At 45.7% G+C, this 15,735-nt stretch overlaps 1 protein-coding gene across 5 annotated transcripts in view; it reads left to right on the top strand.

Moving 5' to 3' along the window:
• The window catches only part of SLC1A2 (solute carrier family 1 member 2), a 151,703-nt gene that overhangs the window by 81,850 nt on the left and 54,118 nt on the right, over positions 1 to 15,735 (top strand). For all 5 annotated transcript variants that reach the window (XM_077863599.1, XM_077863597.1, XM_077863595.1 and 2 more), the window contains 3 exons: positions 10,033 to 10,172; positions 12,024 to 12,176; positions 14,096 to 14,346. In XM_077863599.1, coding sequence (XP_077719725.1) covers positions 10,033 to 10,172; positions 12,024 to 12,176; positions 14,096 to 14,346 — 544 coding nt within the window. The remainder of the gene's footprint in view (positions 1 to 10,032; positions 10,173 to 12,023; positions 12,177 to 14,095; positions 14,347 to 15,735) is intronic.

Raw genomic sequence — 15,735 nt, 5'->3', positions numbered from 1 at the left:
CACCCCAAATCCCACTGTTTGTTTGTTTTGTTTTGTTTTGTTTTTGTCTCGTCTGAAGGAGACTTTCACATGTCTCCCATGTATAAGGTGTTTTGGGGGCAAAATTAGCACCTGTGCTTTTGTCAGCAAAGCCACCACTATAGGAATCAGCCATTTGGGGACCAACAACATAATTTAGCTTGCCCATTTATTTTATTTTATTTTTTAATTTTTATTTATTTATTTTTGCCCGTTTATTTTAAGCTTTTTATCGAAGTCTAACACACATACAGAACACACACATCTTAAGTGACCAGCTTGAATAAATTTCTCAAATTGAACACACATGTGAAACTAGCATCCAGATTAAAAACAAAAAGAAAAAAGAAAAAGGAAATTATTAGTATTCCAGAAACCCTGGTGAGGCCACAGAATTTTAAACACAGTTGACTTCAGAACTGACCCTGGGCAGTAGCATGTACTTGGCAAAGTTTATGTCTGATGTTCTGAGCCCCTCTCCTTTCACTTGGCTTCTGGGTGTGGTTCTGGCCAGGACTCATGTCAGATTTGCAAGGTTCTCCTTAGCAAATCCTGTTTTTAGGGAGAGATCTGAGAAGCTCCTTCATGCTGGGTTGTTGGGGAAGGGGTTGCCTTTTCCATGGCCTTCTGTCTTCAAACTGAGATGCAAAGGACAGGACTCTCAAGCAGGAATTTCAGGCATCTGGGAGCCCAAAAGGGCACCTTTGAAGCCCTCCAGAAAAGCTTAAGGGAGTCCTGAAACATCTCCCCACAAAAGCATGGTATGGCGTTTCCAGGGCCAGCCCCAGGAAATCTCACTATTTACAGGGTCATGGTGATCACTTGTCTTCTTGTTTGGCTTTGACACTGCAATTGCAAAGTTGGCTGCATGTTCTAGAAGGAGAGAAAAGGCACATAGACTACTCGGCTCAAGAAGGGAAAGGACCACACTGATGAAAAACAGTTAAGTTGTAACCAAACTGCCCAGAAAGTTCCAGCCACTGCTTGCCGTGCCTGGCTTCTGCCTGGGGCCTGAAGGCACTGTGACTAATTAAGCCACTTAGTCAACATCCCAGCTGCTCCCCTGCCTGGCAGGCTAGGAGGGCTCATCCTGGAAGCTTCAGGGGCTAGAAGGAGAACTTCCCGTGCTTGAGGGCCAGATCCAGAGCTCTGTTAATGAATAGTGCTTCCAGAAGAGTCCTTCTGGCAAAGGGAAGAAGCTCTTTGGCTCTTTGGTAGAAGGGCATTTTGGAAGGTCCAGATTTAGAGCTGTTGATTTCGGCAGTTGGATCCTAAGGCGCCTTTCTGTGTCCTCACCAGTTTCCCCTTTTCCCCTGAAGGCCTCATTATCTGAGCCCAGATTGGTTCATGGCTTCGTCTTCCCCCGAGGGTGCTGGGAGCACTGGGGCCTGCCACACTTTGGGCAGGGCAGCCGCATCAAAGCTGCCAGTAGGGAAGGGCCAGCTCTACCCAGTGTCACCCTGCCCCTTCCTGCTACCTATGGGTTATCCTAATGCAGGTGTTCCCTGCAGTGCTTTTTATCTTGTTGCCCATTCATTCATTCAACATGCAAAAATTGAGCATCAACTATATACCAGGAAACCATGCTGGGTGTGAGGGAGACTGAGTCAAGTAAGACAAGCCTGTGCCCTCATTGTGTGTGTGTGTGTGGGGGGGGGGCGGCAAATAATTGTGATAGATACCTCAAGAAAGGGCAGCATAGGCCAGCACAGGTCAGCCTAGGTAAGTACAGGTAAGCACAGGTAAGCTGCAGGAGGAGCATCTGAAAGTCAACAAAGACTTCCCGAGGGAAGTCATACCCGAATTGAGTCTTGAAGAAGAAAGAGAAGTTAGTCTAAGAAGGCTGGGTGGGAGGGGAGGGTGGGGAGGACATTTTAGCCTTAGGAAACCTTTTGCTTCAAGGCAGATTGGAATGAGGGCCGAGTTCCCTGTGACTGCAAACCCGGAATGCACGCCGCACGAATTTCCCCGTTTACTGGAATTAGTTGTGTGACGTGGCCTAATGGGTTTTCATGTTGTTCGATGAAACAGAGGTGGGTAGCAGTTACTTCGGGAGTAACAGGGCTCTGGAGACAGGGCTGGCCAGTGTCCTCCTGGGCCATGGCATAATCTTTATTTTTAGAAGAGGTTCCCAATTTGAGATGATTAAACACCCCACCCCAGTCTCTCTACCCAGGCTGGGAGGGTCCCTGTTCCTTGGTGTGTCTTATTTCTGTTTTGGGTGGTGAGCCTTTCCGGAAATGGGCAAATCTGTTGTGTTGAGGCTGGCCTAAATCCCTAACCTTAGGAGGATATCACAAAAATCCAGAGGTTTTTATATTTAAGACTATATTCCTAATGTTCTTTGAGAGGTTATCCAGTCATTCCACAGCAGAGTTGCCTACAGCGTAGAAACTTTCCAGGTCCCCACCCACTCTGGCTCTTCTGGGACTTCCTTTTCGTAAAAAGCACAAGTATCCTTTGTTGCCAAAACTCAACTCACTAAAACTCAACTATAAAGAAATGGTCTTAATGATCATTTTGCACCATTGTAGGCATTGAAGACAAAAAAAGGAAACTAATATTGGGTATCAATTACATGTTACATACTCTGCAGTGCTTTCCTGAGTATTATCTCATTGAAGCTCTACGCTACCCCAGTGAGTTGGGTGCTGTGGTCCAAGAAATCAGTGCCTTATCCCAGGCACGGCAGGGAAAGGAGATTTCAACCAAGACCCCCATGGCCGTGTAATTATGTAATTGTATTCCACCAAAGAACCTTTTGGCAGCTGCGAATCATTTGGTGGCTGGTGCTTTAACTTCTGTTTCTGGGAAAAATGAATGTTGTTTTTATTAATCTCTTCAGAATACTGTCTCCCGTAACTTCTTCCTGGCTCCATGTGTGAGGACACTCAAAAGTCCCAGTGGGCTCTGTGTTTGCCACTCACAGCATTATCCAGTGGGGGCCCATTGGTTTGGGAAATGATAAAAAGACTTCTTTCCTGCAGTTTTTCCTCTTGAATGTTTCTGTGAGTGGATGAATCTCCGATTCCACGAGAGTTGACTCTGAATGATAAGGGCGGTCCCTCAATGAGTTAGGGGTGAATTTGGCAATTGGCTTGTCCCAATGCTGGTCCACCTGTTTGACTCTGTTCCTGTGGCATTGAGCTGCTCATCTTAGAAACCTAGACTGAGAACTGGGTGAGGGTGGGTGGGGGATTAAGAAGATGCCTGTGTCTCAACTGTGGTAGTGAATTTGAACCCTAACTCAGCATTAGCAGTGCTACAAAAACATGCTTTTGGAAAGTGAAACATGGAGGTAAGGACATGAAGAAATGGTGACCATTTTCACTGTTGGTTGGTCTCCTGTCTCTAAGTCACATGTCTGCCTCTCCCTGTGGGGACTGATATGTAGCAATTGGGCTGTCCCCTCATGGTTGATGAAATGATTCATCTCATGGTAAACGCTAAGCTTATTCAGTCCCGAGTGACTAAAAAGGAGGCTACCGAGGGTAGTTAAGAGCCTCTCCCCACCCCCCCCAGAGAATCACAGAATCTTAGAACATTAATGAATTTCTAGTTCAACCCTCTTATTTTACAGATTAAGAGCCTGGGACCAAAAAAAAAAAAAAAAAAGTCAAAAATGATTCCTAAACTTTATTGGTATCTTCCGTAGAGTTTGTGTTCATCATTCCATACAACTTTATCCCCTCCCTGTTGATCGTGGGCAAGTAGCTTTAATTATGTTTTATCCCTGTGCTATTTCTAACGCAACCAGGTAGCAGCAGGCCTGGAATTAGAACCCAGGCCTCCTGATTTCCTGTTTCATTTTGTCCTCAGGTCCAATCCTGTCAGGATTTGGGTAAACTATAAACCATGTTCTTTAGCAGATCTTTGGATGTCCAGGAAAAGGCCCTAGAAAAGGAATATCGTCTGTAAGTCTAGAGTGGTTCACCAGTGGGACCTTTCTAGAAAGCGTTTTTGTGATCTCAGAAGTGGACACAGCAGCCCAAAGATGAACAGAAGTAGGGACTGAGGCAGATTTGGAGGTTATAAACCGTTAGGTTTCATTCATGGGGTCTTTGAGGACTCAGTGGCTGTCAGATAGGGAGTCTGACTTCTTGCTCAGTGAGCATCCTTGACACCGTTCAACCCCAGTCTTTTTTTTTTTTTTTTAAGATTTATTTATTCATTCATGAAAGACCCAGAGAGAGAGGCAGAGGGAGAGGCAGGCTCCCTGTGGGGGGGGGGGGGGGGGGGGCAGATGCATGAGTTGATCCCAGGACCCCAGGATCATGAGCTGAGTCCAAGGCAGATGCTCAACCATTGAGCCCCCCATGTGCCCCTCAACCAGGTCTTATAGGACCTAGTGAGGGTAGAGGGACTGGCAGGCTGGAAATGCCCACTGCCTTGGAATTCCAGTCCTTTTGACAGCAAAGGTGGTATTCTTTAGGAGCTGGGGAAATCCCAGATGTGGGGCAGTCACAGCTGTGATCACCACTATGTGGTGCTCCAGGCTCCGAGCTGATAACACTGGCATTTCCAGCATTGTTTTCCAAACACACCAGCCACCTGGTGAAAGCCCTGGAGAAAGCCCCTCCACAAGCTGTGTTTTTTTGAGGGTCTGACCTAGTATCCCCCCATTGGGGCACTTCCTGGGCCTTCTCTCCTCAGGTCCTTGGCCCTGGGCAGCAGGGGGCTGTATAGTGATGGCCTTTGGAGCTCTCACATCCTCCCGGCCAAAACACATTGGTTGCTTTTAGGTGCCCTGGGGAACTGGTGCCACCCCATTGAGCCAGTGGAGGAGGAAGAAAGAATGTGGTGCCAGATAAGGCGACATGGAAGTGTGTGCAGGCAGGAAATCTGAATCCGACCCCACATCTAATGAGCCTATTCTTAGAGGCTCTTGGCAGCAAGGGAAGTCGCACGCTAATGCAAAGCAGGTTCTGAGAATAGTCAAAAACAGCTCCAGCCCCATTCCATGTTCCCTTTTGAGCCACAGAGGAAGCCTGGCACGGTGAGCTGGGCTTGCTTTTGAGACCCTTCTGGTGGATTTGCGTGAGAATGAGCAGGGCAGCGATGGCAAAATTCACAGCCGTGTGCTTAATTCAGTGAAGTTCGGGCTGAAGGAAATTACAGGCTCATTCTTCAAGTTTTCAGTGATCCAACCAGCTGTCCCGTCACATGGCCTTACTTGGCGGGGCCATGGGGAGCGATCCAGCAGAGCCGGTTTTCAGAAACATCCAACGTTAAGGGACTGTCTTGCTAAACTCTTCCATCCAGAAGGCACCCAAGTAGAAAGAGAGGCGGTCAGCCAGGTGGGGACGGCATCGGGCTGGATCCGATTTGGGCTCACCAAGGCACAGCTGGGCTTTTAAGCTCCTTAGTGCTTGGTTCTGTGTGTGCCACCAGTGGTTGAAGGAAGGGAGGATTGGGAAGATAAAGGCCAATTGCAGTAGTTTACTGTGTTTATCCAGTGAGCCTGCCCACGTCGGGTCTTGCCCTTTCTGATCATTGCCAGGGAGGCACATGTGCAGGCTGTTGTCAGCAGCCTTCCTCTGGGGTCCAGCTCACCTCACCCCGCTTTCCATTCCTCTTGCCGGGAGCTGGGACGGCTGAAGCCCTGGTCATGCTCACGATGGTAACAGGCCGCAGTGTTACTGGCTTGGCCTTCATTTGAATCAGTGCCTGTGCTAAAACCCAGCGTTGTAGACGCCCGGAGTTGCCTCTGGTGGGAGCTTCAGGCTCTAGTCTGGATAGATAGGTTTCCCAAGTGTAGATATTCTGTTTATGTGTTAAGCTCTGGGCAAGTTGCGTAATTAACTTGGGAGACCCCTCGTTCCCTGTAGGTGTTTGTTCTAATGTCCCCTGGTCACGGAAGCCTTCCCTGGCCACCTGATGCACAATATACATCCCCTCCCCACACGTCCTCCTCCTCCTGCCTGAATGTAGCTCCACTTGAAATGTGTTCATTTATTTGTTCTTCCACTAACACACACGCTCTATGACAGCAAGTTGCCTGCTTTGTTTATTGTGATATCTTTAGCCCCTAGAACAGCGTGGGGCCTGTCCTGTGTGTCCCATAGGACTCTGTGGAATCAAGGCAAGACTGGAAGGAGACTTGTTGAAGCGGGTTGCTGCCAGTCTGTCCATAAAAGGGCCCCGTTCCCAGGAGAAAGCAAAGTGCCCTTTGTAGTTGCTTTCTAATTCCTAATTTCTTTGAGCAAACGTTCATCAAGCACTTGGAGCCAGCTGTGAAAGATCACAGCCCTGCTCTCCCAGGGTTCACGGACTGCGGCGGATGTAGACATTTGGATTAAATCTATTATTAAAGATACAACTCTGGTGTCAGCCTTCCTGGGTTTGTTTTTCAGACCGTAACAGCCTTTAAAAGCCTTTCTTGAACACTCTTCTTCCCCAAAGCCAGGTTAGGTGCCATTTTTGCCATTTGCACAGCATCCCCTGCAGAGCTTGACTGTGGCCCACATGTAAAGCAGACAAGTACTGGGCAGTGTGCTTTCTGTTTCCCCTTACGAGCTCCTTAAGAGCAAGGGTTGTACCTTACTCTGCTGTTACTGAGTAGATCATCTGACATCATATAGAATATTCAGTAAGTAGTGGGTATCCTTGTTTATGTGTGTGTGTGTGTGTGTGTGTTTTAAGATTTTATTTATTTATTCATGAGAGACACACAGAGAGAGGCAGAGACACAGGAAGAGGAAGAAGCAGGCTCCGTGTAGGGAGCCCGATGTGGGACTCAATCCCAGGATGCTGGGATCAAGCCCTGAGCCAAAGGCAGACGCTCAACCCCTGAGCCACCCAGGTGCCCCGTATCCTTGTGATTGCCACTGTCACTCTGTGCATTCAGTAAGCAACACTTATATATCTGTGTATCTGTATAATCACATTTAAAATATTCTGAGGGGATGCTTGGGTGGCTCAGTTGGTTAAGCATCTGCCTTTGTCTCAGGTCATGGTCTCAGAGTCCTGGATTGAGCCTGGCACTGGGCTCCCTGCTCAGCGGGGAGTCTGCTTCTCCCTCTCCCTCTGTACTCTCTCTTTCTCAAAAAAGTAAAATCTTAAAAAATATTCTGAAGATATAAGGCTTAGAAACAGTTCTATATTGTTCTATGATACAACATGTCGTCTACAATATTCCCCATTTTGGGCTCCCCTTGTGTTCTGGTGATGATCTAGACTGGTGTGGAATCTTTACCAAGAGTTCCTAGGGGACTTTGTGTTCCTGGATGCAGGCTGGGGTCCTGGTGTACTTTGCGAATCATTCTCTGCGTGCAGATGTCAAGAACTGCTATGAGCCTGGGGCATTTGTTTAATTTCAAGGGGGCTGAGGAAGTCGCAGGAATCCTCTTAATAAACACATGTGGGTTCATGGCATTTTGACGCTGCCACTTTGATGTGGCTGTTTTGATTCAGGGTTTCAGAGACATTTTGTTATGGCCTGAAAAACAAACCAAGAATTGTGTGTCACCGGCCTGTAAGCACACTGCTGGACCGAGTGTCTGTGTTACCCTAGTATCTGGGTGTTTTCACTTTGACACGGCTGTTTTGATGCCCGGCACTTTCATTATATCCTAGGGAACTTGCCTGAACGTTTGGGATCAATACTTGTTAGTCTCACTTCAATACCAGCCATGTGCCTGAGTCTGACTTCAGTGGCAAAGGGGCTTCGACTGAAGCAGAAGGCGGGGGTGGCAATCTCAAGGGGAGGCAGAGCGATGCCCAAGGCTCGCTAACGGATCCATTCTCCATTTCCGAGACACACGTGGCCTCCCTTCTTTTCTGGCCATTTCTCAGTTTAGAGCTTCAGATGACTGACAGACATGTTTAAAAATATCAAAAGATCCCAAATGGAAACATTGAAAATATGGTCTATCCATGCGAGAAAAGATCGTTTTGATCATCTTCCCCTGCGTGTCGTCCAAAGAGCCTTTCTGCCTGTTTCGCTTGGTGATTAGAGGAAGCGATGTTTGTTGCTTGCTGACCAGATTGGCCCTCATCTGCCTGCTGCCAGCAGTCATGCCCTACTTTCTTTTTTAGACAGGCTGAGCGATCGTTAGCGCACACATGTCAGCTAGTCAGAGGTTGTCCCAAAGCGAACAAGATGAGTAGATAATTAGGCCGCTAAGGGGATACCAAGATGCTTATATTTTCACTAATATTTTCAGTTGGGTATTCTAACCAGACCATGAAACATCATTCCTAATTTCAAAGCATTTTGGGAGCAAATATATTAAGCAGGCTGTTCTAACAAAGTGAGGAGTTGTGTTTGGGTCCCTGGTCTTAAATCTGAGACTCTGGAAGCTAAGCTTGGGGTCCTGTTGAAATGGTGGTGGAGATCTGTAGGTCCGCTGACTTACATGTCACCCTTACCAGAAACTCAATGAATGCTCACTTGGTGTGTGTCTCCATGCTCCCTGGATAAAGGCGCCACGTGCACCAGGTGTCATGATGGCCCCTAACATACACAATCACATTTAATTTCCACAAGGTCGGCATCAAGGACTTTTTTCTACATATCACACAGCTAGCCAGTGATGGAGGCATGATTTGAATCTCAGGCTCCCTATTTCCAAAACCTAAACTATTTCCATTATAACCAGTGATTCCAAACCACTGATCTGCAAATGGACATTGGCTCCAAAAGAAGGCTTTTCCAATCTGTGGAGAGAATGTCTGGGTAAGGCTAACACCCTCCCATCTTAGAAGGTATTGCCATTTATTCAGAGTCTGTGACCTGTCTTTCTAGGGGTTAAAGACAGCTAAAAAATTTGTAATCATGTGATGGTGATTGTAAATGGCAGCTAACAAAAAAGTATCTTAAGTTGCCAAAGTACAAAAAAAAAAAAAAAAAAAAAAGGCCTCTCTATGCCAATCTCCAAGCTTAAATTTGAAATTTTGTTGGCCTGGCAAATGATAAAGCTGGAAAAAGGCGTAGTGTACTTATTACCCCAACAAGGATTCCACTGCAGACTCTCACCATGGGGTTTATCTGGAAAACGGCTGGGCTGCACTGAGGGATGAAGGTGGTCATGTGCCTCTTTTTAAGAATTTTTAAACATTTTTTATTTTTTTATTTTTTGGTCATGTGCCTCTTAAAGCCACATATCGTTGACCCTGAGTAGCATAACTCGGGCAGCTTAGCAGAGTCCTGATTATGCAAATGACCTTTTAAAAACCACAATTAAAAAAAATACATAGACCATCCTTTCCAAAAGAGAGGCATAATTTGGAATACCAACATCTATGACTTTTCCATGATCAGGATGAGGAAGCCTTGAGCTCAGAGGCATTTTAATGTAGCATGACTTAGATCATGACTTTTCTGACCTTAGATCATTCAGAACTCACCTTTTTGCCATTGACACAAGAATGAAAGAGCTCGGGTTTTGGAGGCAGACATATCTGGGTTTATAGCTCCATTTCTTGTAGCCTTATGACCCTGAGCAAGTTACTTTCTGGGAAACAGAGCAGGGATTCTTGCCTCTCAGAGTTACCGTGGTGGGCAATTCTTGGAAAAACCTCACCATTGCTTGTGGTATGCTCGCTTTTTCTTTCTTTCTTTCTTTCTTTCTTTCTTTCTTTCTTTCTTTCTTTCTTTCTTTCTTTCTGATTTATTTATTTATTTGAGACAGAGAGTGTGAGCAAGAGTGGGGAGGGCAGAGGGAGAGGGAGAAGCAGACTCCCAACTGAGCAGGGAGCCCGACGTGGGGCTCGATTCCAGGACCCTGAGATCATGACCTGAGCCAAAAGCAGATGCTTAAGCAACTGAGCCATCCAGGCCCCCACACCTTTTCTTTACTGTGATGATCCAAGATGGTAGGGATAGAAGCGCCAGGCATATAAACTGGTGCTCAGAGTCCCCTTATTTGCTCTGGTTTTTATTTCCTGCCTGTGGTTCCCAATACCCCACTATGCCTGGGGGAGGCCTGTTTCACCCGCTATTACCTGAGCACCTCAGACTGTGTATGGGAGTCACCCCGCAGCCTCTAACCATGACATCTGCTTCTTTTGTAGTGCCAACAACATGCCCAAGCAGGTGGAAGTACGAATGCACGACAGCCATCTCAGCTCAGAGGAGCCGAAGCACCGACATCTAGGCCTGCGTCTGTGTGACAAGCTGGGGAAGAACCTCCTGCTCACATTGACTGTGTTCGGTAGGTGACAGATGCCACCCCTCTTCTCTGGCTCTCTCGTGGCTCTGTGGGGAAGCTGGGTCTTCCAGCCAGCCTTCCCCCTGTAAAGGAAGCCTTATGTCCTACTTTGGGCCTCCTTTGCCCAGGCATGGCTTCCTTGATGACATAATCTTCCCCTTACCTGCCCTAGCCATTTGTTTTCTTCCTTGGGATTCTAATCGTTCTTACAACTTCTTGTGAGTGTGTTAGTACACAGAATCCCAGGCCCTACACATAGAGGCTTCAGGTCATCTACAGTGAGGCCTTGGGATCTACATCTTAACAAACCTTCTAGGTGATTCCTAAACAGATGGTCAGCATACCACATTTAGAGGAATACCTGCCTGAAGATAATGGGAGCAGGTGCTGAAAACCCCACTAAGAGGGCTCCTGAGGTCTAGCCTACAAACACCTCATTACCTTAGATTAGCTTGGCACATTAGCTAATGAGGTCACGGTGAAAGAGGCTTGTCCAGAAGCCTTGATCTGCTCTGGCTCCATCTCAGAAGTCTGATTCCCCCACTTCAGACCTCACCCAGGCTATGGTTATGCTTTTGTGGGACTGTTGACACAATCTTGGTCTTGGGTTTTCGACAAGGGTTTATTGAAAATGGGGCAAATTTCAGTGTCTTGTAATGACAACCACACCATTTCCTCTCTTGATCCCTCCGTATTCTTCAGCTCTCTCTTAGGCTACACATAGAAGCATTGAACAACTCATCACCTCCAACCCTTTCCCCATTCAGCTCCATGGCTTCTCCCAAAGGAAAGAGTCAGTCACTTTGATGTCAGTGGACTAGGGTTAGAACTGGGCACTGACCACAGCTCAGTTCACTTAATGAAAGAAGATAGAGGTGTAGTAGGGGTTTCCAAAGGTTGTCTTCCACATAAATTTCACTCATCATAGGTTGTCAAGAAGTATGTTTTTCACCTATAGAAGTAAAAAAAGATCAGGCTTTTGGCCGCAGTGCTCCCTTCACATCCCTGGAGTTAATACCGTAGCTCATGGGGACCTAGGAACTTCCTCCCTCCCTCTCAGCCAGGGTGCTATGACCTGGTTTGTGGTTTCTACAAGCATCTTTTATGTCTGCAGCCTGTTTGCAGAGATCCAGTTTGTCCTGTGGAATCCCCGAGTATGCAAAGTGAAAGGCTCCTGCCAGCAACTCTGCCCAGATTGTTTCCTCCCAAATTATATACTTTTAGAGACACCCCCTAATCTTGCGTAAAATCAGCAAGTCTAAAGATTATGTAAGAGAACGTAGAAGTCAAGGACAAAACTTCTTGAGAATGAGCCATGGGGAAATCATTGGGAGCCAAAGAAAATAGAAGGAAAAAGAAAACTCACACCAGCTTGGTAAATCAAATGTTCCTTTCATCTGGTATATAGTTAGAAAGGGAAGAAATATATTAAGCACTGTGCCACTGGCCAGGCCTAGGATTGGGCAGAGAGGAGCAATATCTGACACTATGGATTATTTCTGCTGACAATCTCTGCCAGTACAAGTGGACAGTATCCTTAAAGAAGGTAGTCAAAAAAAAAAAAAAAAAAAAAAGAAGTTAGGCAAGTCACCATATATCCTCCTTCTCTTAAAGCCTTGCTTGAGAAGGCTCTCTTTGACCCTCCCAGTGCTGCTTTTTAGAATAGTTGGAGATACACAATATTCTCTCACTAGTCATTAAAATCAACTTTACTTATTTACTTATTTTTGTTACATGCTACGCATCATCCAATAATGGAGAGCTATGAGAAAGGTCAACGTCCCCGAATCCCTAGAGCCATTCATTTGAGTAAGGTTAAACATAAATTCAGATGTTTCCCCCTCCCCCTTCTAGGTGTCATCCTGGGGGCAGTATGTGGAGGGCTTCTTCGCTTGGCATCTCCTCTCCACCCCGATGTGGTCATGTTGATAGCCTTCCCAGGGGATATACTCATGAGGATGCTAAAAATGCTCATTCTCCCTCTCATCATCTCCAGCTTAATCACAGGTAAGACCATATCTCTGGAGCCTGCCCACAGTGGATCGTACTCCTGCTCTGGCTTGTGGATTGACCATCGAATCTCAATTTGGTTGAATGAATGAACATGTCATTTTATTTCAGAACCTTGGTTTTCCTGTCTCTGAAATGGGGATTATCAATGCTAAAAATGTTTGGCATCTATTGGGCAATCCAGCCATCTGTCAGTCTAGCAATAAAAGATGAAACAGCCACATGTTAAAAGTGATGATGATAGTGATTTTAATTTTGAAGTATACTTGTCTCATTTTCCAAATTATGCTTTGTTCAGATATTGATGAATAAAAGCAACCAATAGAAAAGGAGATTTTCTCTTGACTATTTAACTGAGTGTAGAGGGAAGTGGGTATTAAAATAAACAGTAGGAATAATGGGGATCCCTGGGTGGCTCAGTAGTTTAGCGCCTGCCTTTGGCCCAGGGTGCGATCCTGGAGTCCCGGGATCGAGTCCTGTGTTGGGCTCCCGGCATGGAGCCTGCTTCTCCCTCTGCCTGTGTCTCTGCCTCGCTCTCTCTTTATGTCTATCATGACTAAATAAATAAAATCTTTAAAAAAATACTAGGAATAAAACCTTTGAGGTTTTTGGAAGAAAAGCACCCTTCATATATAGATCATGTTAACTTGTTTTGGGCTGAAAGGATTGTTTTATTTGTAAGAATTTGTTTGCTTATACTGTGGGCTTATACTGGCAGTTTTCCCCTTACCAAATAATATTGCTCAAATAGGGTATAAATTGATGTAGTTTAGAGACTGAGCTCTGAGTTAAGGATGAAAGCTAGGCTTTGATTGATATTTGGGTGCCACCTGGGTGACCTTGAGAAAGCTGTCCCTCTGGACTATCCATCTTATGAAGCAAGTGAGGCTTTAGAAATGCCAAGAGATTCAGATGCTAAGCCAGATTGTTACAGAGTCTGATTTCTGGTCTACCAGTGAGCCTGGTAAATGCAAGGTCTCATCATTCAGCCCCAGACTGAGTGACACTGTGTTTTCACCTTAAAGGTTCCTTTGCAAACCAGAGAAAAATTTTCCATGCCCATTGAACAGGCCATAGGCTGGGCAGCCTGGCAAGGAAACTGAGCATCTGTTGGCCAGAATCTGACTTTAGGTTATAAGGAGAAGTGGCTCATATATGGGTCAGCTTAATTCAGAAGTTTACACCAATGACTTCCTCCCCCACAGCAAGGGCTACAATCTTTCTGTCTAGTAAAAGCAGAAACTGAAACCAGGAAGTAGAAAAATTGAAGAAACAACTGGGAAAAAACCCAGTGAAGGCAGGAGTTTTTGTGACCTGGCTTGGAATTTCCTCTAACAATCACAGGACCTCCCACAGTATAGACAAAGCACCCACCTTTATGTTCTTTAATCCCTGCTCTAGGTTGGAAAATGTGGGTCTCCATCATGCGTCGCCTCGGAGGAGTGAGGGCTGTGCTAGATCACTATGCTTGACTCTTGAGATCAATCACCAGGGCTACCAGCTTTTGATTTTTTTTAAGTGAGAACCTTAAAAAAAAAAAAAAAAAGCACAGCATGTACTAGCATCACTTCATAAAGAAAGGATATCTTAATACCAAATAAATAGGAAAGGCATCATCTCAGAATTAAAAATGGAATATATTCAACTTTAACTCACTCTTCCAGACTGATGAAAAGTAGTCACCGATCAGTTTATAAACTCTGAACTAGAGATCTTCAACTCTCCCATTTCTCCAAAATCTCAAAAATGTCCTTGGAGAATAGAACTGTAAACTATAGGATTGAAATATTCAGTAGGAGGAGGTTTAATCAACCATTAAGGCATTTGAGTACTACAGAGGCAGGTTATGGGTATGCAGGGGTGGGCAGTTAACAGAGACATCACAGGATTGAGCCTCTGCTGTCTTTTCACCACAGGGTTGTCGGGCCTGGATGCTAAAGCCAGTGGGCGCTTAGGCACAAGAGCCATGGTGTATTACATGTCCACAACCATAATTGCCGCGGTGTTGGGGGTCATCCTGGTCTTGGCTATCCACCCAGGGAACCCCAAACTCAAGAAGCAGCTGGGACCTGGGAAGAAGAATGATGAAGTGTCCAGCCTGGACGCCTTCCTGGATCTTATTCGAAATCTCTTTCCTGAAAACCTGGTCCAAGCCTGTTTTCAACAGGTAACCTGAAGTTCTGATGCTCTTGTCCCTCCAGCCTCCTAAATTATGAAGATAATAACTTGGAGAGTGTTTCAGTGTACCAGCTCTGGGGAGCAGTTTTCTTATATTTAATTATCTCTGTTTAGAGGTTGTATGGGATGATTTGGAGCAGGATTTTGGGATTAAAAATTGTGTTTTGTTGTTTTGTTGTTATTAACCATCCTTTTTCTTCCAGCTCACTTCACATCTCTTTGCTCTGGGATTCCCCATCTTGCCCTTCCCCCCCCCCCCGTTACCTCTCCCCTTGTTTTTGATTCCCCTCGGTGTGCTGTCCAAGGGCATATTTTTATCACTTTTGCCCACAACGCTCTAGAGTACCCAGTGAGTCTCAGGGTGGGTAGTGTAGCAAAATCACATGGGGTGGATTTAAAAAATCCACATGCCCTACAGACTCAGAATCTCTAGTGTGTGCCCAAGGGCTGGGTGTTTTTCAAATTGTGGAAGTAATCCACGAGGGTTGTAAAAAGCTTAAACAGTGTAGATTCACCTACAGTCAAGTCCTCACTTCCCTAGAACTACTCATGTTGGGAATTTTGTATATATATATACAGTGTGCATGTGTGCATGTGTGCATGTGTGCATGATCCTTTTTTAAAGATTTATTTGTTTTTGCACGCATGAGCAAAAAAGAGAGAGCGAGCAAGCGAGCAAGGGGAGGGTTAGAGGGAGAGAGAGAGACCCAAGCAGACTCTGTGCTTAGCTCAAAGTCCGACATGGGGCTCAATCTCAGGACCCTGGAATGATGACCTGAGCCGAAACCAAGAGTCGGATGCCCAACTGACTACCCTGCATGTATGCATAAGCTTTAAAAAAAAAGAAAGTTCCCCCCAGGGGGTACTGCATTATACTACGTACTGTGTTGCACTTGTTTTGTTTTGTTTTGTTTTTTAAACGGGGCTTAGCATCATCCCTCTCTCTTTTCATGATTGTGTAGTATTTCTAAATAATAAATTCTTGGATGCTAGTGTCTTGTCAAAGAGTTTTAGATCTCAGATTTGCTGGATGTTGCAAAACGGCTCTACAAGAGTGTGTAGTAGTGTATACTCCTACCAGCTGCATAAAGGCAGATCAATTTTTTAGAAACGTAGAATTTTTTAAAATGGATGATTCTGCTGAGTGGAACCCCTGAGAGAGCTTCCAAGGCCCCACTCACCAGCCTGTTGTCTAGCCCCAAACTCAGGTTAGGTTAGAATACACTCCAGTTCCCATTAGCCCTGGTAAGAAGTCAACTAGAACCAAAGAACCTCCTCCAGCCATTTTCAGGGAATCACAGAAGAATGAACTTAGGAAACAGGCCGCCTGGAGGAAAAGTTTGCATTCCCAGCTGCCCTCAAAATGCTGTTGCCAACC

This window comes from Canis aureus, chromosome 21 (genome assembly GCF_053574225.1).
Source record: "Canis aureus isolate CA01 chromosome 21, VMU_Caureus_v.1.0, whole genome shotgun sequence".
NCBI classification, from domain to species: Eukaryota; Metazoa; Chordata; class Mammalia; order Carnivora; family Canidae; genus Canis; species Canis aureus.
This window is presented reverse-complemented; position numbering and strand designations above follow the sequence as displayed.